The sequence below is a fragment of the Lineus longissimus genome, chromosome 4 (assembly GCF_910592395.1).
Source record: "Lineus longissimus chromosome 4, tnLinLong1.2, whole genome shotgun sequence".
Taxonomy (NCBI): domain Eukaryota; kingdom Metazoa; phylum Nemertea; class Pilidiophora; order Heteronemertea; family Lineidae; genus Lineus; species Lineus longissimus.
This window is the reverse complement of record NC_088311.1, coordinates 17,780,598-17,806,631: the sequence shown is the minus strand read 5'-3', so window position 1 is coordinate 17,806,631 and position 26,034 is coordinate 17,780,598. Positions and strand designations below refer to the sequence as shown.

The 26,034-nt window shown below is 42.6% G+C and overlaps 1 protein-coding gene across 2 annotated transcripts; it reads right to left on the bottom strand.

Annotated features, from left to right (window-relative positions):
• Positions 1–10,003: 10,003 nt before the first annotated feature.
• Positions 10,004–23,809, bottom strand: LOC135486363 (uncharacterized). 2 transcript variants are annotated; one of them, XM_064769108.1, is made up of 6 exons: positions 23,618–23,809; positions 18,995–20,199; positions 17,841–18,074; positions 16,979–17,054; positions 15,005–15,216; positions 10,004–14,414 (listed from the first exon to the last, which is right to left on the bottom strand). In XM_064769108.1, the coding sequence occupies exons 1-6, from the start codon at positions 23,629–23,631 to the stop codon at positions 14,266–14,268; spliced, it is 1,890 nt and encodes a 629-aa protein (XP_064625178.1). In that variant the 5' UTR covers positions 23,632–23,809; the 3' UTR covers positions 10,004–14,265. The 2 variants fall into 2 exon arrangements, with proteins under 2 accessions (XP_064625178.1, XP_064625177.1); XM_064769107.1 differs by lacking the exon at positions 10,004–14,414 and having other exon boundaries at positions 14,511–15,216.
• Between the last annotated feature and the right edge of the window lie 2,225 nt (positions 23,810–26,034).

The window sequence follows — 26,034 nt, the reverse complement described above, 5'->3', positions numbered from 1 at the left end:
CACCAAATGACCACTTACAAGGCAAAATCATGAAAGACTAGTCAGAATTTTTTTTTTTATACAGAATACAGAATTATATCGCAGCTTGACTAATCATCCTGATATGAAATGAGTTATTAGAAGTATAAAACTGACTGCACAATCTGGCTATGATAATAGTCGAATCGCAGCATCCAAGGCGATTGAATTGGCCTTGAATACTGGATCCTGTAGAATCTCACGAAGCATCGAAATTTTTAACTGCCAATCTGGAACAGACACTTGACCAGACATCACCCAATCACCAGATGTCGTCCAAGCTGGCTGACGTCTTGTACGCTGAGGACGGGCTGGTCTGACAGGCAATGGTGATGATCTGGCAGAAGACCGAGAAGAATCAGACAAGGAACTGTCATCAGTCTCATCGTCAGAACTCTCAACCACCTTCGTGTAAGGCAAAGCCGGCGTAGGCTGATCCACCTCAGATTCACCCTTATTACTCAAAGACCTGTGGGGTCTAGGAACAGGTTTCACTGTTGATGGAGAATCAACCGCCAACTCGGCTGCTGGAGAATAGGAAAGTTCCACGCCAGAGACTGGCAATAGCAGATTCCGGTGGAGAGTTTTCTTCACCCCTGAATCGGAAGATACAATGAAGACAGGAATCTCCGAATTCGGTTGCTCTAAAATCGTGAACAAGTCATCTTCCCACTTGTTCGCAAGCTTATGTTTGCCACGATCACCAAGTCTACGAACCAGAACCCTATCGCCAACCTGCAAGACAGCACCTCTCACCCTAAGGTCGTAATTGCGCTTCTGTCTAACTCGAGAAGCCTCCATCTCCTTCTGAGCCAAGGAGTAAGCACCTGCAAGACGTGAACGAAGGTCATCCACAAACTTGACCTTGGAGGTAGAAGAAGACGAAGAAAGAAGAGTCCCAAAGGTAACATCAGCAGGGAGACGGGGCTCGCGGCCAAACAATAGATAAAAGGGAGAAAATCCAGTAGAGTCATGGCAAGAGCTGTTGTAAGCATGAACCATACTAGGGACAAACTTTTTCCAATCCTTTTTACTCTGAGAAGGGAGTGTACCGAGCATATTCAACAACGTGCGGTTGAACCTTTCGCACAAACCGTTGCCCATGGGATGGTATGGAGTGGTTCGGGACTTTGAAATATTCATTATCTTACACAACTCCTGAATGACCTTGCCCTCAAAATTTCGCCCTTGCTCACTATGGAGGCGTTCAGGAATTCCATAATGCACAATATAGTTATCAAACAGCACTCTGGCTGTGGTAGTCGCAGTTTGACTCCTCGTCGGTATGGCCTGAGCATACTTGGAAAAATGATCCGTTATGACTAAGATATTCTCATAGCCATGAGAAGGTTCCAAAGACAAGAAGTCCATGCAAACTAACTGCATTGGTGCAGTTGTGGTGATGTTCACCAGAGGTGCACGCTCAGGCAAGTGAGGCGACTTCCGCCGAATACAAGAAAGACAATTATGAACGTAACGCTCGACATCTGAAGTCATACCAGGCCAATAAAACCTACGTTTAATAAAATCTGTCGTCCGATCACGACCGAGATGACCCAAATGGTCATGAAACCCTTCTATGACTTGTGAACGAAATGCAGATGGAACGATGATTTGTTGATATGGTTGGTCATTGATGATAGTATTGCGACAAAGCAAACCATCAACAAGAGACAGATTAGACCAAAAGCGACATAAACGAGATAAGTCTTTGTCCTGAACATCGGATAAAAGACTTTTGCTTGGACATTTATCAGACTCGACCCAAGAAATTAACCTACTCAAAGTTGCATCAGCTCGCTGCTCTGCTCGCAGATCAACTTTAGGCCAAGGGGAATCCTCACAATTCATAGTCAAGTCTGGTATAGAAAGACAAAGTGAATCAACAAACCCATCAACATGTGATGACTGACAAATAGCCTGAACACTCTCGGACTCAACCTTTTCCCAAGGGATTCGAGAGAGGCTATCGGCATCGACATTTGACGTTCCAGGTACGTACGAAATATCAAAATCAAAACAAGAGAGTTCAGCCAGCCAGCGATGCCCAGTGGCATCCAACTTGGCCGATGTAAGAACGTAGGTCAAAGGATTGTTATCAGTTTTCACTGAGAACCGATGACCGTATAGATAGTCATAAAATTTCTCAGTAACGGCCCATTTGAGGGCGAGAAACTCAAGCTTATACGCTGAATAATTCTTCTCAGCCTTATTAAGACTACGGCTAGCAAAAGAAATGACACGCCGATGACCATCCTGAACCTGATATAAAATAGCTCCAAGCCCCGTAGAGGACGCATCTGTATGGAGTTCAAAAGGGAGGGAAAAGTCAGCAAAGCCAAGAACTGGAGAGTTTGATAAAATCGACTTCATGTTGTCGAAGGCCGACTGCTGCTCCTCTCCCCAATAAAAAAGAGTACAAACAGGTTTCTTGGCTCCCTTCTTGGTCTTAGTGCCAGTAGGAGGAAGAAGATCATTCAATGGACGGACTAAGGACGAAAATCCCTTGACGAAACGTCTATAATACCCCGCAAAACCAAGAAACCTTCGAACGTCCTCTGACCTCTGAGGAACAGGCCAGGAGGCAATGGCCTCAATCTTATCGTTATCAGGCTCAATGCCAGACGCCGAAACAGAATGACCCAAATATTTAATATTCTCCATAAGAAATGAGCACTTAGAAGATTTGAGTTTCAAACCGCACTCCCTCAAACGGGTAAAAACATGCTCTAAGCGCTCCAGATGCTCCTCTATGGACCTTGAAAAGATGACGATGTCGTCCAAATAGATAAGGCATTCACGCAGATGAATATCCTGAAGGCAACGCTCCATCATACGTTGAAAAGTGCTGGGTGCATTGCACAAGCCAAATGGAAGAACATTAAATTCATAAAACCCAAGATTTCCAGCCGTGAACGCCGTCCTTTCCTTATGACTTTCATCAAGTTCACATTGCCAATATCCACAACGGAGATCAAGAGAGGTAAAATACTTGGCACCAGATAAACAATCAAGAGTCTCATCGAGACGAGGCAAGGCGTAAGAGTCCCGGATGGTACGGCGGTTCAGCTGACGAAAATCCACACATAGGCGGAGACTCTTGTCCTTTTTACGCACCAGGACCATGTTGGAAGCCCAAGGACTCTTAAGAGTGCCTGATGACACCTGCCTGCAACATTTGGTCCAGATGTGACCTCACTTCATCAAACATGGAAGGTGGAATACGACGAAAACGTTGTTTAAAAGGGATTGTGTCATTTAACTCAATGCGATGGGTGACTAGATTGGACCGACCAAGATCAGTGTTTGATAAAGAAAAGACATCAGAATACTTCATCAACAAGGAACGCAAGTCAGACTGAATAGTATCTGCTGAAATGTGTGACAAGTCAATGGCTTGTAGCAACTGGTTTTGATGTTCAGTGTAAGGTGAAGCCTGGACTACGCTATCATTCACCAAATTCAAAGACTGAATAATTGAAGGTTGATAATCTGAAGGAATACAAACAGAAGGATCTAATGGATCACGCTCCGACACAGACTCTGCCCGAACTAGACGACATAGGACAGTTCGTCCAGGAATCGTGACAGCTTTCCTACTGTGGTTATAGACACAACAACCAACCCTTTCCTTTTTGTGTCCATCAAGACCAAGAAAGGTGGGTACAATTATAACATCACCAGGCAATCGGGCACCAGGAATAGCCTCAGCCATCACCGAAGTTTCACCAAGAAGACGACCATGGGTGCTACAGAAACCAGATACCCTGGCCTGAGTATCTGGAGGCAAAGTGACAGGACTCAAAGTCACAACATTTCCAACAATAGCATTACGGGAAGTGACCAAAGCGGAAATCGCAAGTTTCCAGGGCTTAGGCAAGCTTAACCCAGGATCAAAATTACAAAGTGAAAGGATGTTGGTGCCAACCAAAACAGGAACCTTGAAATTGTAAGTGGTATCTGGAACGACCAGCAAAGGTATGTCAAAGTAACGATCAGAAAAAGGACGTTTCACTCTAACCTCTATGTATCCATGGTAAGGAAGTCGTGCACCATTAGCACCGCGAACTTGTAACAGGTTGTCTAAAGAATGCAAGGGAAGATCAGCGAACTGATTTTGATACGCTGAAACAGAAATTGTGCTGACCATAGAACCAGTGTCTAAAAGACAAGTGAAGATCTTGTCTTCAATAGAAATATGTGACTCGTTAGAGTTGCCAACAAGTTTTGATGGAAGTTTTTTTAGCCTTACTGATAGGACCCGGAATGGGACGCCGAGTTTTGACAACAGGAGGCGGAGACCTTTTACGTGGTTTGGGACTGGTTGACCTCAAAGAAGAACGACTTTCACGCAGAGGAAAGGGACCATCAGAAACATGGCAACCAAAGGGAGGTCCCTCTACTCTGGTGCCTTCGAGTTTGTCGAAGCCTGGATTTGGGGTTTTGAAACTAGGGGTTTGGTACATTTCCTTTTATAATGGCCTTTCTCCCCACAGTTGAAGCAAGTAACATTTTGTAACCGCCTGTAAGTCAATGACTTCACCTGGGTGGCCAATTGATCCACCTTCTCTGCCAATGATGAGGACTCAGGCACTGTCACTTGATGAGACTGAACAGAAGTGACACTAGAAGATTTAGACACAGAGACTGAAGTTGGTTGAGGTACAGAAAATTCCACTTCAAGAATACGAGCCTTTCTGACAAGTGCCTCATAGGCATGCCCGTCATCATAGGAATGACGAAGGCCAAGGCGTACACGCTCATCTCGGATACCTGACCAGAACTTGGTCCGGAGCATGTCGGCCTTGGAATTGGAAATGTCAGATTGCTCTGACAGAGTTGTCAATATGTCTTCAAGACGACAACTCCAGGAGGCTATATTTTCCTCGGTCGACTGCCGAGCAGAATAAAACTGCTCCAATAACCTCTCACTAGGTAACACATTGCCAAACACAATGTTGAACTTAGTGAGGAGGTCTGAAATAGTGACATCCTCACCCATGTTCATAAGAACATCAGAAGCTGGAGAACGCAAGGACTGGCGAATGGCCTGCAGAACAATGAATTCCGACTCCGATCTCTGGAGGCAACGAACCTCATACCGCCATTGGTTAAAAGACACTGTATTCTTGGACTGAGTACCCGAAAATGTTGCAATTCTTGGTTTAGTTAGGTACATGGCTTGCCCAGAGGTACTAACACCAATTGGTTGCCTATCAGCAGAAGGAATCCTAGAACCCTGACCTGAAGAAAGCAACATGCCCTGATCAATGATAGGACCAGACAAAGCACTATGTCTCATTACTGAAGAAGGAATAACAGTAGATGAACTTGATAAACCAGCACCATGTTGATCTATAGTTGATGATGAGGCGCGGTGCCTAAGGAATGGACTATTAGGATCATCAACCATTGGCTCAGAATAAGTCAATTTCTTTCTAAAATTATTGGAACAAAACCCTTGAACAGCGGAAGAAGTCACAGAATGAGGTACAATATTCGAAGGAGTAGGAGTGGGCATTGATCTACCCAAATTGAAGTCAGGCGGTGGCATATTAGAATACGATGTTCTAACAGCATGAAAACCAGTTCGCTGAAGTGAAGGAGGAATCACAGTGGGAGAAACCAGAGTGACACCTAATCCTGACGTAGAATGAGTAGAGGCTGACCTGCCCAAGTCAGCGTGTGCTGTGGAAAACATTGGACTAGACACGGACCTACTTAAATCCGGTGAAGGGGAAAACATGGAACCATGTGAAGATTGGCTGGGGCGACCAGAACCAATCACACCAGGATTTGGTGAAGTCTTATCAAATTGAACCCTCCGTGGGTCTTGCCTATGGCCAAAAACACAGCCCTCCTCCAATGAGGGATAGGCTGAAGTCTCAAGAGGAGTACTGAATTGAGTATGTGCTATTGAATTATCCTGGTTGCTGTAAGAGAAGGAGGGATCCTTTGCTATTTCAAGGCACAGTTTTTGCTTCATTTTAGGACTCAGGCCTCTCAATTGGCTGATCAAACCTTGAACCTCAGACTCATCTATGGATTCTATGTCCACACAGGTGGAGTCCTCCCTTTTTAACGACATGACGGACAGATGACGACGAACAATGTAGGTTGAAGAACAGAATCCTAATGTAGGATGTACTAAAATATGTCAATTAACGGACTTTTAATGTATAATATGACGGACTGTTGTTTTAGTATAATAATAATATGAGATATAGAATTCTCCCTTATTTTATCTCATATATACATGATGGACTGACACTGACTGCAAATGACTGGAAAATATGACAGACAAACAACAAGCATATGACTAATGGAGGATTAACCACATAATTTTGAATGAATGAATAATGCAAACAATAATAAATGGATGATTAATCGAAAAATGAATGAATTGAAAATGAATGAATGGGTGAAATGAAATGCAAAATAAAGCCTATATGAAATAAACACACCCCGTAACCAGTAATTTATTTTCCCCAGACTCTGATACCAGAGCACAAGAATTAACTAGAGTTTAACCTGAACTCAAAGTGAAAACCAGAATTCAAAACCAGAATTCCTAACTAAAAGAGCTGATGGTCAAATGTGTTGCCCAAGGACGTAAACACCAAAATACCGATCACAGGTAGTGCATCATACACAAAAGAGCAATACAAATAAAATAAAATACCAAGTAATGAAATCAGATTACATACATGTAAGGTAATTCTAAATACATTTTACAGGCAGTGATTTGTAACTGAATAAAATGCACAGAATAAGATGTACATGTTTCACATGCTACCACAACTGTTCACACTAACAAAATCAAAACACAACAGTCACAGAGCCAGTTGATCACAATAATTATTCAATCCAAAATGAAGCGAAAGTATTCCATTACGACGCGAAAGTATTCTAGCGCAACGCGAAAACGTACAGAATAGGGTTAAACAAACAGCGCTGAAGGATCCAGAATGAAATTTTAATCGTATACGAATTATCTCACAGCCGTCGACGTAGTGGCCATCTCGATGTCAGCTTGGAGTGGTTTCTTACAGGTGGTATGGGGCGTGTCAGCTTGGGTGCGTGAGATCTCGGTGGAACCTCCAAATGTAGCCGATAGGAATGACCTTTCACAGCACATATTATATCAATTACTCACGCAAACACCTGTTGTAAATGAAAACCATGATATTACTATAAATGCAGGGACAGGGAGTAAATGGCTTAGATGATACAAAATGGGGAAAGATGAAAATGTACAAAATAATACAACACTGCACTAACCTGTTGTAAATGAAAACCATTATATTACTATAAATGCAGGGACAGACAGGGAGTAAATGGCACAGATCTGTAGTGCCAAAGGCCTACATTCCCTGAAAGATTAACATAACAAAGCCCCATAGGCCTAGAAGGAATAACTATATTAGAATAACTAGGCCTAGACCCTTTAACCCCTTAATACATGGTAACAAGTAGTTGGAGAGACTTTGACAAAAAATGTAGTTAGTTTTATTAATGTATTCTTTGGCGAGTTCAAAAGTTTTACATATTTAAATAAATCGGGATATCTGTGAAAGTCGGCTGGAATGTAGTTTACTCGAATGTTTGAAAAGAAGGGGCATACGAGGACGTGGTGAAATTCATCTCCAACTACTCCGAGGTTACATTTATTACATGTACGTTCTAGTCGGGGGTATTATCATATCGACCTAATTCTATAGGGAGTTTATGGTTGGTACATCTAAATTTACAGAGTAATATACGTTGGGCTTGAGATAGACAAGGCAAATAATTCTCAAAACCCCATGCAAACTTGAATTCTCTGTAGATCAAACATTTTGGAGAGTTTATCAGAGTATTGCGCCATTCTTGGAGATACTGGTCCTGCAGTCGTCTCCTGACAATTTCACCGAGATAATTAACGTTGGGGAACATCTGTGTCAGCCAGATGTCCCCGAGCCCACAAAGTTCCAAAATATTTTTGACAAACGCGACCCATTTGATATTTTGACCGTTTTGGTGTCTATGGTATGCAATTTTATACATTTTTCCGACTATAGTTTGTTCCTGTAGGACCAGTTTCCCCCAGAATTTTAATCTTGACTCTAACATTGATATACAATGGAAATCTACCTAATTCTCCATATACCATTGCGCTTGGTGTTGAGCGCTTTAACTTTAGTATATATTTACAGAATAACAGGTGCAATCTTTCTATCACATTGAGGTTCTCAAAGCCCCAAATCTCGCTACCAAAGGTCAGTATAGTAGCTACCATAGCTTAAAATAAATGTAGTGCTATATCAAGAAAGACTGTTCTTGCACTCGGTTCAATACATAAAACAATGCTTTTCTGCCTTGGTCACTCAGTGCAGTATGGACCATATTTCACACGCTTTCGTTATGACGACAGTTGCGTTATGGATTATGCCCTGCTTGGTCCATCGTCACTTGACGTTTGATATATTTTACTGTAGTTGGTGATTTCTTCCAGTTAAAGACTTCTGTATGGTCTCATTCCGTGTAAGTTTAGCTAATTTTACAGATGTAACGCATGTAAAAGTCTCAACTAACCATTAATCTAGGGCCGATTCGAACAAAGATTGTCTTGAACACTGAGTCGGCTGTGAAATCTACCGATTCTCTAAGTGACAAATTAAATTGACAATAAAAGTGGTGACTTCCTCAAATCGGAGTTATGGGAGCAAAATATGAACAGGCCCAACAAGAATATTTCCATAAGCAATCACCGAGGAACAACCACATTATACAGTTCGTTTGCTTTAACAATCGAGCAATTGCTGTCCCTCGTTTTCTTCCTCTTAGCGGATATTCTCATTGATTAAATGAATTTGTCATTATTAAGATATATTGTACAAACCCTTAACTGCTTTGGAATACTTCAAAACAATTTCGTGATGAAGAACCGAACGCCTGAACACAATGCACATGCGTTGTGGTTAAATCATTCATGAAAACTTAAAGGTCATATATCAAGGTTTGAAAACATGCTTGATACTCATGAAATATGTTGAGGGTTAAAAAAACAAGATCCCAGACATTAAAAAAATTCTAATAATAAAGTCATTATTTAGTTATTTCAATTTTCAATTTGAAACTATTTGAATTTCCCACCACACACAACTTTAGATTAGTTCCACATGTGGCCGCTAGGGATTTTTTGATGACGTAGGTCGTGTCAGTCAGAACAAAGCAAGATGGCTTCCGCATACAGTTCAGAGAGTGAGAGCAGTGAATTTGAGGATGTTTTGGTCGATACAGAAGGATATTTAAACGTTGAGCCATACATGTTCGAGCCATTGATATCACTAGATCATAATGAGAGTGATCATTCGGACGAAAGTGATGAGGAAGTGGAGGATGAACGCCCTGAACGTGCAGGCAACAGAAAATGGCAAGATGGAACAGCTGTTTTTAACAAGTGGCATTTAATATTCAGTTGGATGCAGATATCCGGCTTCATGTGATAATCCGTATCGATAAAGTGATCACTGCAAAGTTTGGCCGAAGGCCCAGGCTTCCAACACTCCAAACGTTTGCACTTCCGAATCCACAGCTTCCTCCTCTCTCGTTCAACTGGCTTTGGAAATTCATGAAAATGGGTCCCATCCGTCATTCGATTGTTCTTTGTGCTAGCCTTGACACAATTCGGAGCCACACAATACACCATAGTGAATGAAACACATTACTTCCAGGTGTGCATAACTAATTAAGGCCTTCCTGCTTTTATGATTGCATGACATGATCTACATCACAACTTTTGCTGAACCCGCCGCCTGGCTCTAACAAGCCAGTTGATAGCCTGATCAGGTAATCAAGTTGTCAAACACATAATTGGCTATATCTTCAAAATGGATGGAGCTAATTGCATTTGGTTTTCTGTATTGTATAAAGTGTTAGGTACACTTTTTAAATCGTCTTACAGCAGAAAATGGCAAAAAACCTTGATATATGACATTTAATGAGAACAAGCCTGCCGATGGTCCCTCATCCGAATCTGGTATTTGAAACCATGTTTGACGACTCCAAATCAATACATGTGAAGAATTATACTATCCGCTATCCCTTAGTGAGTTCAAAGTCTCTAAAGTGTTCTAACGCCCCAGGTTTAGATACTATTATATATGAAATGTTGTGTCGCACCATTGAGAAACTGGTCACGTCAAAACAGAGGATCAGATAAAATGAAACGGCCAGGGGCCATTGTGCTCACCGTATAGATATTTGGTGCTTTGGAATTCATCCAGGTTAAGAAACATTGTACATGTATAGTATATAGGTCAAACCAAAGTCGGTATGACATGTGATGTATCGTTGCTTGGAGTAAGTACCATAAGAATATCATCAAAAACAAGTCCCTAATAAACGAGATATTGCACATTTTACCTATTTTAGTTTTGGCCTCCTGGTGGCCAAGTTGAGTACCAGATCAGATCAAAATTCGGTGTCCGAGGTAACATGACGTAGGGAGTCATGTGTACCAAATTTCAAGTTCATAGCTTTAGTGGTTAAGAAACGTGCCATAGTTACAATCAAACGACCAATTTACACCATTTGACCTCTGTGACCTTGACCAGTATGTCAAATCAAAAACCCGTATCATATGTGATGTATCTACCATAAAATTGTTACCAAAAACTAATCAGTAACTAGAATTCCGAAATTTGCTGGTAGCAAATTTGATAGTCCCCAGGTAGTCGTCATGTCAACAGAGTAGAAAGCGAGAACATTTTGCACCGTCGTATTCCGATTTGACTGGTTAGTGGTGAAATCTGCTTTTACTTTAGTTCTAACGTTGTCTGAATTAAAGATGCTTTCCCAATGCTTGACTGGTCTGGCAAGAGGCATTGCCAGGAAAACGTGACGTCATTTTGGCCATTCTTCTTACCGCACGCCCTCCCTCTCCGTGAAACTTCCAGACATGGTGTGAAGTGGGAGGGCGCACAATGGGAACCACACTGCCGCGATGTTAATAGTTTCTATTTATAGAATTCAGCGGCAGAGATTTCAAGCACGGAAAAAGTAGATTAACTCGGCTAATCTCAATGGATTTTACCCAGGAATCTTTCAAGGCGAGAGAAACATCTGATTCAAGTACTGCGCTTATTAGATTTCATGTTCATGCCGAAGATTGGCCTAAAACGTGGACGAAAAGAGTGCATTATCGAGTGTTGGAGAGGTCACGTGATTGGACGAGAAATCTGAGCGAAAACAATACTAATTCCAACTCTCAGAGGGAGGAGCTGGAGTCATAAAAACGCATCTAAAGCATCGAAATATTCTGAGTTTTGAAAAATCGTTTTGCGATAGTCCATGAATCGAATTGGGTTTCTTTATAATACCTCCACTCCATCGTCCAATCGCTCGACCAACTCCTGAGAATAATGACGTCATTATGACGGGGCGGAGCTTATGCTAATGTATCAGCGTCTCGCCTCTGCGCATGTCACAGCGCATGTCAGATTAAATCGCAGCTTCGGCATGTTGGGAGAAGACGATCAGACGATATCTCAGCAAAAATGCTTCAAAAGTATCGAAATACTCAGGATTTTAAAAATACTTTTGCGATAGTCCATAGATGGAATTGGGTTTGGTGGTGTAAGGGTGATTGATTTCTGGTTTATTTAGCCGTTTTGCTGGACTACCGCAATAAATGTGTTGGTGGAAAAAAATAACAGTTTCGAGAATTCCAGTGATAACAATATAGTCCCCAGACGGGATCTGGGGCCTATAATAAGCGAGATATGGCACTATTCAAATTTTTGGTTTTGGCCCCCTGGTGGCCAAGTTAAGAATCAGACCGGACCGAAATTCAGTGTCACAGGTCATCTGACCTAGGGGGTCATGTGTACCAAGTTTAAAGTTCATAGCTTTAGTGGTTAAGAAACGTGCCATATTTACACACAAACAGCCAATTCACACCATTTGACCTCTGTGACCTTGAACAGTACGCCACATCGACCTGTTTTTTGTTAACATGTAGAGCTACGTAACAGGTGTCTTCATACCAAATTTAAAGACTATAGGACGAATAAAGACAAAACGTGCCACTATCGGTGAAATTTTAGAGTTTGACCCCTGTGACCTTGAAAAGTAGGTCAAATTGAAAACCCGTAAGATATGTGATGTATACTTCCTAAGAGTACCTACCATAAAAAATTCTATCGAAAACAAGTCACTTATAAGCGAGATATCACACTTTTTAGATTTCCACTTTTGGCCCCCTGGTGGCAAAGTTGAGAATCAGATCAAACTGAAATTCAGCACCAGAGGCTATGTGATATAGGGGGTTATATGTACCAAGTTTCAAGTTCATAGCTTTAGTGGTTAAGAAACGTGCCATAGCTTACACTCTAACGGCCAATTTACGCCTTATGACCTCTGTGACCTTGAAAAGTAGGTCAAATTAAAAACCCGTATGATATAAGATGTATATTTGCTATGAGTACCTACAACAAAAGTTTCATTGAAAACAAGTCACTAATAAGCGAGATATCACACTTTTTAGATATCGACATTTGGCCCCCTGGAGGCCAAGTTGAGAATTAGATCGGCCCGAAATTCAGTGTCGCAAGATCATAGCCCTAGCGGTTAAGAAACGTGCCACTGTTTATGAAACAGGATACGACGGACGACGACGACGACGCCGCCGCCGCCGCCGCCGCCGCCGCCGCCGACGGACACAGCGCTATCGTATAGACTCCCCTTACGGTGAGCCAAAAATAATACTGAGCTAAATTTATGTCATCAAAGATGTCATCATTAAATCTTTATCATGAAAATCGCAATACTTAAGTGTCTACAATGCCTCCCGATACACTCGTGTGTACTACATGTATTATCCAAATTTTCCGAATTGATTTTTCTTGTCTATGGTCTGATACATGGAGATGAGTTCGGGAATCCCGCAATCTCCAAACTTACCCATGGTAACCGTTGCTGAGTGATCAACCTGCACTCACTGACAGTTTACCACCAGGCTAGACAACCAACGCTTGTCTTTGTACTGAGGTAAACGTACTTGCTGAGATATTAATATCCTTCAAATTTTAGGTCAACGTTCCCTCGACGTCGCAATGGAAGCTATCACGGTCGCAGATGTATGCAGTCCGAATCACAAATGACATCCGTCCTGCTTCGCGTCAGTAGGGAGTTTTTTGCAAATCTCCCGAAACGCCAACGTGAACGTCTATCTCCTGATGATGAAGTCGAACAATGGGATAGGCGTGGACGTGGACGTTTAGGGGGCTTTGCAAAAACTCCCTAGTGACGCGCAATGCTCGTCAAAGAAGCAGGCCCGGTTGTTCAAAGCCTGGTTAGTTTAGCGGCTGCTAAGTTTTAGCGACGGCTTCTTAACTCAGGGTTCCGCTAAAACTAGGCAGCAGCCCACGAAAAAATCCTTGAGGTACCGCTAGCTTAGCGGTGGCATGGCGGCCGCTAAGCCTAACGGAGCGAATTTGGCGGCCTGATAAGATAGCGGTGATTTAGAGGCTGCTAAACCAGATAACAGAACTTTGAACAACCAGGCTTTTCCTTCAGTTTTGCGTAAATTACGCTCGACCTACGCGCTGGGTAGCGCGTCAATGACAAGAATTTAGGGATGACAATTGTGATTTGGACTGTACAATGTATCTGATTAAAGCACGTACATGTATTTTGCACCCGGCCGGCGTAAATTTCGCAGCACAGAAGGATAGTGACATTTATAATATAGCTGCCCCGAGAAGGAAAATTACCCATGGTGTTACAGATATTGGCTGCAGACTGAGCCCCAGCCGTCCACCGTTTCCTCTGATTCTGTTGTTTTGACGTAGCCTAATAAACTGCGTTCGGCTTCTTTGAAACTCGTCCATTTAAATCCCAATGAATGGGGGAAAGTATGACATTTGCTACTTTGGAGCAAGTGAAAAATCGGTATGTGATAACTACAAGGTGGTTGATATATCTACTCGTCTCGGAAAACCTCTCGCCTAAATTCTAAATTTAAAAAAACATTTCAAACACATATCGCTTCAGACTGATCCCCTATACTCTTAAAAATTAAAGTTTTTGACCTTCTGAAAAATCTTTTTGCGTTTTAAGAGTACTAAGAGGTTTTTCAGAGAAATATGCTAAGCCCCCAAAGGTTTTTGAGCCTATGAAAACCTCAACAGGTTTTTTTTTCATTCAGACATATAACAATAATGCTAGCTGGGACATTTTGCTCATCGAGCTTTTGGAATATCACTACTCCCAAAATTCACCGATACCAGCAAAATCGGCTGCTGCCACTGGTACGGCGAAGCGTTGTGCCACATTTGCCTCACGTTCTGCTTTAGGGACTATCGTCAGCATTGTCGCGATTTTTTTCGCAAAGAAGAGAATAAAGTAAGGATCTGAAATGTAGAAAAAACTTTCTAGTTTACATTTATTGGAAAGAGGAACTCGACACCGTTTTCTTCTCGATCAACTTTGTTTTTTAAAATGAGTCGAGCTTGCGACACTACCTTGTCTTCTTCAGAACCCATGGTGTCAACAAGTTCTTCTTTCCAATTATTCTTCATTCTGGTCAACACGGCATCATCCCTTATTTCTGACATCTAGTTTACATTTTAATCAAAAGCGGTTCCATCGTATTTGTTGAGACTGGCGACTCCACCGACATTTGGAGCAAGCGGAAATAATTGCGAGGATGTTGTTACAGTAAAGTTTGCCTAACACAATTTAACTTTGTATCTAAAATCCAACATTGGTCAGTACACTTACTTTTGCGGCTAAATAGGCCCTAGACAGTTTCAGAATACGAACCAAAATCAATCAAAAAATATCATCACAACTGCATTTAACCAGCAGACTGATACTTTCGTTTGTCTTGCGTAGTGTGATGCACTATCATCAGCACGAATAAATCGTGGATTGCCAGCCTTTGTAAATAAAACATGTTTAGCGATTGCAAGAAGAAATCTTTCCAACATTTTGGACTTACCGCATTGATTTGGTGGGGAATACGAGTGAGGTCGGCGATAAATCTTCCGGACGACCTCGCAACCCCTATCATGGATGCTGACAACAGCTGAATTATCATCAGGTCGAGCAATTTTAAGAGTGAATACGCCACCTTGACCTCTACTGATTTCTGGAAAAGCACACAATGCCATGTAATAGTTCTCTACACTGATGAAGTCCTCCTGCTTGTTTCTGTAACAAGAAAAGGAACACGTTGAAATCGCAAACTTTAACAGAGCCAAATAATTGTATAGATGCATACTGTTGTTTGGCTACAGAAGCATTTTGGAATGGGCAGTTTCGATACTGACAAACAAATATCCAGTCTCGAAACGGATCATTTATATGAGGCTGATTCCATTCACAGTCCAATCATGCACTTAAAAGACCATTGGCATTATTAAGGGCAATATTACCCAGCTGCCAGTTGCTCTGTCACCTCCTATTCTACATATGTAGTTTCCATCAACAAATTGTGCAAAAACAGGAAAAATTAAAAATCTGACTGAATTATCGCGTTTTTCCGATGTTGACTCCGATTTGACCCGAGTTAGCTTTCCACGCATCGACTATTTCCACGTGGACGATGTACTAGGAAGGCGTTTCCTCGAGCTAGAATCTACCCCTTGACGTCATGGTGCTGATATCAATTTTTCCGACGTCACGCTGCGACGATAAAATAGGAAAACCGCACGAGTGGCTGATCCGGGTATCCAGATCGCACGAGATGATTTTCTACGGCCGGAAAGCTCGAGATCGCAGGTCGAGATGTAGAAAATCATCGATCTGGATCTGGATACCCTGATCAGCCAGGAGTGCAGTTTTTTATTTATCATATACCACAAATATCGCCATAATCGCAAGAAAATTAAAGTAAAAAAGGCAAATTTTGAGTACTGTCCGTAATTTTGGTTGAATTTGAATGCATTTTTGGGACATTTTTTGGATGTTTTCATGGTCTTGTCGGCCGGATCACTTCACTTAGGGTATATGATAAATGGAAGTGACGTTGGGTCTTAAAACTCGGATCTCGGCGTGCACTCACGAGGTTGGAATGGGCGCGAACGGCGACTTGATATAAATTTGGAAAAGCATCAAACACGTTCAGAAAAGTAGTTTACTGACGAACCAGAAGAAGAAGAACAAACATACTGCAATAAAAAGCCCACCATTACTTTAACACAGATTTGGTGCTTCATGAAATTTTACGAGTTAACATCTGCTGAACGTGGCTTATTATAAACCGCGAGATGAGAAATCGCAAAATCACGAGATGAGTAATCACTGTTTTCTGCCACAAGATTTTCTACTTCCCTGGACCATGACAATCACAATTTTTAATGCTGCTGTTCACTTCTCCATTCAATGATAGTAGGGCCGATAACAATACAAAGGTTACATGCAACTGCATATTCATCTTGACCACAACTGTTTTTGCAACTTATCAAGTTATACTGTGAGTATAATGCCGCGAGGTTCAGGATGCTGCACGTATCAAGATTATTTTCACATTACGCCTGGCGGCACAAGTCACCAAACATAGGATTGACCGATAACACAGGGCATGCACCTGGTGAACGTCTGGTCATCCCTAAAAATAGCGCGGGATAGTCTGACCATCGAAACTAGGCTATAAATTAGGATAAATTCCACACATCGCACAGCGGAGTCTATTTCAATGGGCAAATCAAAACAAGGATAGCTCCCTACTTCAGCCTCGGTCTCATGAATATTCGCCTTTTCAGGTTCCATATTTGCAATACATCTCACATCTACATCTCACCGAGGTTGACATCTCGCGATTTCGCATTCCGCATCTCGCAGTTTATAATAAGCCGCTGAACGTTGCCCATTATATCTTGCTTCAGCGTGCAATTTGACAGTGGCTGTGTTGGTTATATGGGTGGGCCCCGTCCCTGTTGTACCAGAAAGACGTCAAAGCTTGAAAGCCTACCTCAATCTCCTATATTGACGAATGACTTCTATCCCCTCATCACTGTCAATTGACTCTGGCTCGCGATGCGTGAAGCCTGAAAAGTAACGCAGTCGATGACAGAACAGTATCAACTATAACTACATGTAATGATATTCCAGTCGATGGCATGAGACATTCGACCTTACATGTATGCTTACATGTTTATGACAATACATGTAAACTTACAACAAATCCTGAATGTTAAATCAGTCGATCTTATCTCCGAAGGGTCTCCTGATGATTACTTTTCCCAGTACATGGAATAGACCTTTTCATTTAATTCAATGCCACTGTCTTTTTGGGCTGTTGCGCAAAAAACAACCAGGCCAACTTTTTCAAAGTTTGGTTTTCTTCAATCTAATTTTGGGACCCAATACAATTCCAGCGTAGTAATTTGCAAACTAAATTAGAAACATTTTTTCTTCTTTGGAGCCCTTTGACAATTTTGGGTGGACAGAGGGGTGTGGATAGGGGCGGATTTCTTCTAATGGATATTTTAAAATTGAAACTTGGCACATTTGAAGGTATAAGCTTACACGAAAAAAAAATCTGAAGATTTCATCACAATTCAATCAGAATGAAATATAAAAGCAGAGAAGAAAATTTCAGAATAACTGCACGACGTCAATATACCCCTCGAATACATGCATATGGATACAGAATTGCAGAAGTTATTTTCGGTCCCAAAATTAAATTTTAGAAACTTGGAAGAAATTGGACCAGTATGGTTTCTGTACTGTAGTAAAAAATCCTGAAAAAACCTAAATTCTACGTCTTCAAAAAATATGAGGAATCAATTTTGGCTGAGCTTTTCTCGTCTTAAAATGACATAAATCCGTACCTGCACAAAACCAAAAAATATCTTCTAAATGGGAAAAGGCCAGGTCAGCTGCGGCTTGTATTTGTATCTCCAGAAGGTCGCCAAGTGCGATTCGCGGATGTATCATCACGACCCCTCGCTTTTGGGCAATAAACTGTTGGTATGAATTAACAACCGTCGGCCTCCAGCTGACGACAATGTCACCTTCAGATAGGACGAGTCCTTTCGAATGTCGCTTGTGAAAGGTGTACGGCGCTAAAATGAAAGAAAGATATACATGAATATAGATACATTACACAGAACTGCTTGATAAGGGTGAGAAGCTTCTAACTTTTTAACTTTTAACAGTACCAGTTTGTTTGTTTTTTCTTAATCGGTTTCATTGGTAAACTACATAACGGTATTTACCCAATTTTGTTTAGTATTCGTTATTTTACGCACGCACAACTCCAGCCAAAAGATGCTAAAATGCTAATAGTCTTTCTAGATCTGCCGGCCCCCTGTTTCTTTGCCACTTATTCCCTCATTTTGACTAACTATTTAAAATACTGCAGAGTTACTTTGGTTCATTTACCTAAATATGGCTGATCTTTGATCTTTAGCAGTGCATATAATCCCTTGTAACGGGCACAAAAGTCAACGAACCAGATAAAAGAGTGAGAGTGAGAGGGCAGATAGACTAGCCGAGAATGCGACTTCCTTAGGTGACATTCAGAAGGAAAAAAGACCAGGGGAAAGCACTTTGGCAATAGCCAGACTATAAGAGCTCAACACGAGTAACGGCACAAAAGTTCTGCTCAGAGGAGCAGAAGCATTGCAACAAAGATGCAAACAGGCACCATGGAAAGAGGTATTCGGAATCTTCACAAGATTTTGCGGGGGAATAGGGCCGGTGTATTAGTCTGCGTCGTTTGAATATTCTCCCGATAACAAAGCAAGAGATTAGAGTTGTAGGGCTATGAACAACATTTCTTTTGATACAATATTATTGCACTTACTTTCACCCTCGCAAAAGTCGGTTTGTTACTTGAGTACAATCAGTTAATTTTCTTTGGGGACGTGGAATTAAATGGGAACTAATTACCGATAACAACTGAGGGCGTTATCCCGCGACGATTATGCCGTTACGTTGAAAAATACGTTTGATACGGGTATGCAATGTGTACTCGACTTACTTTTAAAAGAGGATTCCAAGTTCTGATTTGTTCTTTTCGCTTCGCTTGCCATCTTGTTCCCCGTCACGATCATTTCGCGCACACCAGTTGCCGCCGCCTGTAGATGGCTTAGTTTCTCGGCAGTGAAATAGGTAATCTGAAGAAGACCCTGGCTTGCCCTTAAACGATCAGACAACTTGGTCTTGACGTCGTCAAGCTCTCGTAATCGCGTTGTCAAATCCGTGGTCCCACTTGTCATTGCTGCTTTGCATTTATCGATATCTGCTTCGGCGTCCTTGGCTGTTTTTCTCTGACGTTCCTTGAGCTTGGTCTCCTGTTTTATTAACCCTTCTAGTTTCTGTCTTGTCGATGCAACCTCGCGCTGCACTTGCAGGAGTTCCTGCTGCTCTTTCGCTGTGTTCTGTTGAGTTGCATATTCCTTTTTGGCTAATTTTGCAGTACACTGTCTCTTGAGCCTGGAGGCTATGTCCATCGTCGTCTTCCGATTTTGATCCACTGCTGTCAGGGTCGTATTCACCTCTCCCTCAAGACCTCTCAAGGAATCTAATGCAGACGTAAAGATTTCAAAGATCGAGACTACTTCGTGGTGTTCTCCAGAGTGCATTGCGATGAGGCAAACACTACATGCTGCGCATGCGCAGTTTTGACAGTAGACCTCGACTGGCCTGCCATGCTGACTGCAAACCTCGATCAGTTTATGACCACGTGTTATTGGTTTGCTATCATGGGCCTTCGCGCACTTCTCACATAAATAGATGTCGTGACAATCTTTGCAAAATCGTGACGACCCAACATTGCCGCACACGCTGCATGGCGGTTCGTTACCTTTGGAGACAGCTGGTGTAATTGTTTGCTTTTTGAACTGATTGGACATACTGGCTATCGTTCCTTCCGCTCGCATAGGGTCCTGTCCAGCAGTTGATCTTTGGACTGAGACCTGGATGCCGCTCAATTCCTCGCAGCCCTGTGGACTTGGTCTATCCTCAAGCTTGACTTCAAGTGCATCTACTCCTCCTTCTGGAACCACACATTCCTGTCTACACAGGGGACAAATGAAGGTACGGCTACCCTGGAGTTGGCCGACGTATCCCTTAAGGCACTGTAAGCGGAATAAATGAAGACAGCCTCCGACGATTCGTGGATCTTGAAAGAAGTTCAAGCAAATAGCGCAGTAATATGGATTTCTGGTATCTGGATTCGATGACCTTTAAATAGAAAGCAAGGAATGTTTACTAATACCTGAAGTAGATTAGAGAATCTAATCTATACTTGCTAATACTTGCTAATATGACAAACATGTAGTATGACGACAATTTGTAAAACGGTTAGAAATGATCTCCTTGTTTGAAAAGGCTTCCTACTACAGCAGGCAGGGCATCATGCCCCCGACCCCTAGTACACCCGCTGATTGTTTATCTCATATCCTAAAGGAAATAACATTTACGGTAAATTTAAAAACGAATGAATTTTTGGTCTGTGCGGGGAGCCCCCGAACCTGCCCGTTGAAGAATATCGCTTGGTGCTTTGGTCGTGGTAGTTACCTAGTCAGGAGGATAATGACCCTGCCTGCCACCATGCGCCGCCACCAGTAGCATCCCACAAATGCTGAGTTCTAACAGAGTCTTTCAAATAGACGGTGTAGTGAAAATCGCTAGGGCATTGGAAGCTGTTGAGTTTCAGTTAGATTCAATGAAAATAAGCGGAGCCACTGGTACGAGTAGAGTAAACAAAGTTTCGAAACGTTGGTCGAAACCACATGGTAAACCAAAAACTGACCGATCCCAATCCTCGAAAGGCCCCAGAGTGTAAGGCCAGGGGTCAGACGGGTAATCTGTGTGGAGGGAAAGATCATTACCAAGGCTGCTGTCGGCAAAGCCATACAAAAATTGGTGGTGTAACCCAGGTTGCAGAGGAGGATTTTGCATTTATGGTCACCAATCGCCAAAAGGCAAACATGCTTAACTTCAATGTTAGGGGCGTTGTGGGGCCTATGCTCGTGGATTCCGGGGCGTCAGTGAATATCGTTGATAAGGATATCGGGAAGGACTTGAAAGGAAAGAAATTAAGGGTCAATCGGAGGCCTCTCCAGTTAGAAAACTGTTCACATACGTGTCTGATAAACCTCTCTCATTGAAAGGACGATTCACATGCAACATCGAGTGCAAAGATAAAAGTGTTTAAACTTAGATTCTTGTCATCAAGGGCAAAGGGGTTGCTCTGATTAGCAGTTATACTGCGAAGACACTGGGGGTCTTGAAAGTTGGGACAGAGGTGAACACAGTCGGACCTACTCCTGAAGTGAATGTCGTGAAATCTAGAGTTGATATGAGATGGTTGAGGAATTCCGGGCCAAAGGACTGTTCGATGGTTTGGGTAAGATAACGGGTAAACAAGTAGAACTCTAGTTGAACCCAGATGTGAAGCCAGTTGCTCAACCCGTCCGGAGAACACCGTTTGGCCTCAGAAAGAAGGTCAAAGAGATCCAACAAGACGTCATCGAATCGGCAGTGTGTGCCGAAGCCGAAGGGTGACATGAGACTGTGCGTTGATACGCACCGCGTAAATGAAGCGATAGAACGCGAACCACACCCGATTCATACAGCAGACAAGGTGTTGCAGGGCAACAAGATCTCCAAGCTAGAGTTACGCTGGGGTTACCAGGCCATCCGTTAGAACTTCACCCAGAATCTCGAAAGGCCGTCACGTTTGTTTCGCACTGCGGACTCTTTCCATATAAACGACTCTTATTTAGTGTCAACGCTGCGAGCGATATACAGCAGCAAGAGATTCACAAAAGGATTCAGGGACTGTCAGATGTGGAAAATATCTCGGATGATTTTATCGTCCATGGACTGAATGAAGAACATGATGAGAGACTTAACAAGTGCTTAGGCGCCAGCATCTTTGATAGATGGCGCCAGCATCTAACTTAGCATATTTGCCGCTATGGTCATAAAAAGAGGGGCTACACGTGCAAATCATTGGGACTATCCTGTGACATGGGGAGGGATAGGTGGCGCCAGCGCGGCAGATGGAAAGTATGTTACATAACTGACATAACTGAGGTCTACAGGGGGTTAAGACCCGCACCACACCAAAGAGGAAATCATGACTAAAGCACTAGACAACCCGATTGAGGAGTAAATATCAACACTAAAACCCATGACTAACGTACCAAGCCATCACGAGGAGTAAATATCCCGATTCAAACCCCTGACTAACGTACTGCAAATCTCAAGAATCGAACCCGTAACCAAAACACTGTGGGCCTACCATCCACACTATGGAGGTATTCTGTGGGTATCAGGACAATCCCCCCGCACAATTCTCCCCGGTCAATGCCCCCCCCCCCCCGACAATTGCCCCTAGATAAATGCCTCCCAGTAAAATTGCACTCCGTAAAATTTCCCCCTGTCAAATTGCCCCCCCCCCCCGTTAAATCCCCCCCCCCCCCCAGTCATGCCAGCCAAATTGCCCCCCAGCCAAAATGCCCAACGTAAAATTGCCCCCCCCTCCCGTAAAATTGATCGTCCTTAAATGAATGAAAAATGTCATGGTGTCTCCACAATGATTCAAGGAATCTCTTAGTTTCACCGAATTCATCATACACTGTTTCAAGATCCCTTGTAGCCAAGTTGTGTAGTCATACCCACAGACAATTTTGAAAAATGGCCGGGAGTTCACTACGACTGGTCGAAAGCTCCTTATATAGAATTTGGCTGAGGGGAGGGAGCCTTGGTAGAGCAAACGGAGGAGAAAACAACTTTGTAAAAGAAGAGTTCAGCTCCAAGAGGGGCATTTTCACTGGGGACAAGTTAACGGGGGGGGGGGGCAATTTCACGGGGATAAATCGTCTCAGAGCCATTCTGTGGCCGTGTTAGCCCCAGGTCTATTTTAGGAGCAAAAACCTGCGGGGTCAGAAATAATGGTTACTCCCCCATTTCGCTCGTTGCGTTGCGTTGCGCTGCGCGAAGCCCAGTAAGCCAAAATTTTATGATATTCTGTTTCAAATTTCAGATTTTTCATTGGGAATGAACGTCAATCAATAATAACAGATCATGCACTGCGCACAACCTGTCGAATTCCCGCATGAAATTCCCGGGAAAACCCATATCCATATTCGGTATTCACGTGCAAAGTGTGGAACACGTGCGTTTATTTACATCACGAGACCTGCTATCGCGGATTGGATAGAACATTGACCATCAGGAGGTGGCATAGGGCAGACAGTATGAATATGGAACATGGTCTTGGTAGGGACTGCCAGTGAACTGCAGACAATTTTCGGGATGCATCCTTGTGCCAGTGCCAGTGCCAGTGCCAGTGCCAGTGCCAGTGCCAGTGCCAGTGCCAGTGCCAGTGCCAGTGCCAGTGCCAGTGCCAGTGCCAGTGCCAGTGCCAGTGCCAGTGCCAGTGCCAGTGCCAGTGCCAGTGCCAGTGCCAGTGCCAGTGCCAGTGCCAGTGCCAGTGCCAGTGCCAGTGCCAGTGCCAGTGCCAGTGCCAGTGCCAGTGCGTCAGTGCAAGGTTTTGAACCAACCCTCAAAAGACACACAATCCACAACAAACAGAATGCAGCACACACAGATTCCGATGCAGAGTGGAATAATAGGATTTTTTACTTACTCGTACATTGCCATATTGCTTGCGTTTTTCTCAAATATTTGCCATAATTTGTCTGTGGGAGGTTCATCGATCGTAGACGAATACTTCGTCCCCAAATGCACAGCTTAGCAATGGGCTAATCGAATCGTAGACATGAAAGCGAGGCTGCGCACGGAGTAGAGATTCCTCGAATCAACCTACACATTGTACACGTATCAAATAATGGTATAATATCGATTTCGCGGGCACGCTCTCAGGCCGTGTATGATGGTAGGTGATAAAGTATGGAATTAGTGAAACCTTGGAAACACTGATAAACCTTGGAAACACTCCTTAAAATGCATAAAAACATGAAATAATGCCATTCGAACCTAACGTGGTTACGAATCAACATTTGGAGCTTATTCTTACATGATCAGATCGGAATTTTATGGTAATTTAGAAATCTGTCGCATATCCGATTCAATAGTCTATATTTTAGAACAACCCAGTTGTACCTCGCCTCCAGTGTACAGTACTGATCTCCCAAATATGGGAAGACACGCCCACCACACACCCATAATATGGACCAATAGCGCTCCGCTTATAAATACGCCACCACCACGCGGGGCCTATTTGAACTACGGATCGGTCTGTTCATACAGGGTGATACAGAGAAAATTGGGGGCCTGTCATGCATTATGCATGGATAAGGTTGACGACTATGTCTAGGCCTAATTGTCTATGATTGACTGATATTTTATAACAAACGATGAATAAAAGAAGCCTAGTCATGTATGTTTATTACCGAAGTTTGCGGTTGAAAATTTCCTTCGCCGAGAGCGATTTCTTACATCTTCCAGTACGCATCGAGGGATGTAGAGATCTTTGTGACGTCACCAGTTCTAAGCGGTTTTTTTATGCACGTGTGTGTTTGTCCTATGATCTCGTGCATCTAGTACCGAGCATAATACTTTATGGTCTATGGAATACAAAACAATCATAAAAACTAATTTTTGCTTCCATTGAAGAGAAATAAAATATTTTAACGACCACAGCGCATTGCCAATTGATGACGTCATCCTCCACATTAAAAATGTTGGCTTCTGATCTAACTGGCAAATTGCTATCAATAAAGTCAGCTGGGACGAGACTGTCAGTTGGGAGGGTATAAATCGTGGAAGGAACGCACCCGATTTCCCGCGCTATTTGCACAGTGATTCCATGGTTTACATTGAATATTACAAGGTTTATCAGTGTTTCCAAGGTTTCACTAATTCCATACTTTATCAACTACCGTGTATGATAATTACACCGGTGACCTATTTCTAGACAAAGGACCGGTTACCATATTCCAAAACAGACATAATATTCAGGTAACTTCCACAGACAAAAATAAAAACTAAAAGGCTAGATATGCATTTTCCTCTACAATATCTTATTCTTGACTTTCAAAAAGAAATTCTTTCGAAAAGCGGCTATACTTTTTTGCTTCGTCTTTACCTCATATTATGTCATTATTGCAAAAACGCTAAGGTGCCAAAAAAGCTAGCTGTACGGGTATGTCTGGTACTTTCCCTGCCAGTGGGTTCTATGTTCTCCCGATAATAACCGTTTTCCTGTCCAGATTCAATTTTGTTGTGGCCTATACTCCCCCGCATGTTCATGTTCCAGGCTCCGATTAATTTTCCGAGGTGTGCTTTGGTCTGCGAAAACGGGTTTTAACGAACCCTGTACATGCATCAAATGGGCAAAGAAATAGTGAAGACCCGCATCTTTGGGGCGAGCATCTCACGTCCTCAATATGCATCACTTACTGTCAAAATAAGGCACATGTGTTATTGTCATTCGTTGATCCCTTCCTGTGATTATAAACACCACAGTGCCTAAGCTACCACACAACACTCGCGTCACTGTCCAATGTTGATGACACCGTTGACTGGGTTTCACTAATGCCACCGCATCGCTATGACAGAAGATCCCGGTAGCGAGATCTTTGTCTTCCTAGAATGCGCTTATCGATATACGCCTATACAATTATGAACATGATTGTCTTGATTTCTCCACATTTTTTTATTTTACAGGAACAAACCTCGGATACAGGGGCAATCTAGGATCCACATAAAACCGTAAAAAGATAGCGTTCTTTAAGAAGACGTGGGATTTGAATTATGACTTGCAACTTCTCTTAGACGACTCCTCATAAGCAGATGTCATTGACGACAAGTCAATATGTTTTCTTTTCAAACTTTCTGTCATTACAGAGGCCTACATGCAGTAACCCCAGAACATTAACTAAATGGTTAAGAAAGTGGGTGCAATCAAAATACATCCTATCTATACATACATAAACAAAATTATGTAGACGCTTATAGTGAATTGGTTGCCAAAAATTATACGTGTAAATATTCTTTATTGTCTCTCCTCCGACTCTCGGCTGCCCTTAAATAAATCCCACT

What these genes read in the sequence shown, in the direction of transcription:
- LOC135486363 (XM_064769107.1), bottom strand. An exon ending in TATTTTTTGGTTTTGTGCAG is followed by an intron (nt 17,055 to 17,840) that starts GTACGGATTTAT and finishes GTTACTTTTCAG; the next exon opens with GCTTCACGCATCGCGAGCCA. An exon ending in CGTCAATATAGGAGATTGAG is followed by an intron (nt 15,217 to 16,978) that starts GTAGGCTTTCAA and finishes TTCTTGTTACAG; the next exon opens with AAACAAGCAGGAGGACTTCA.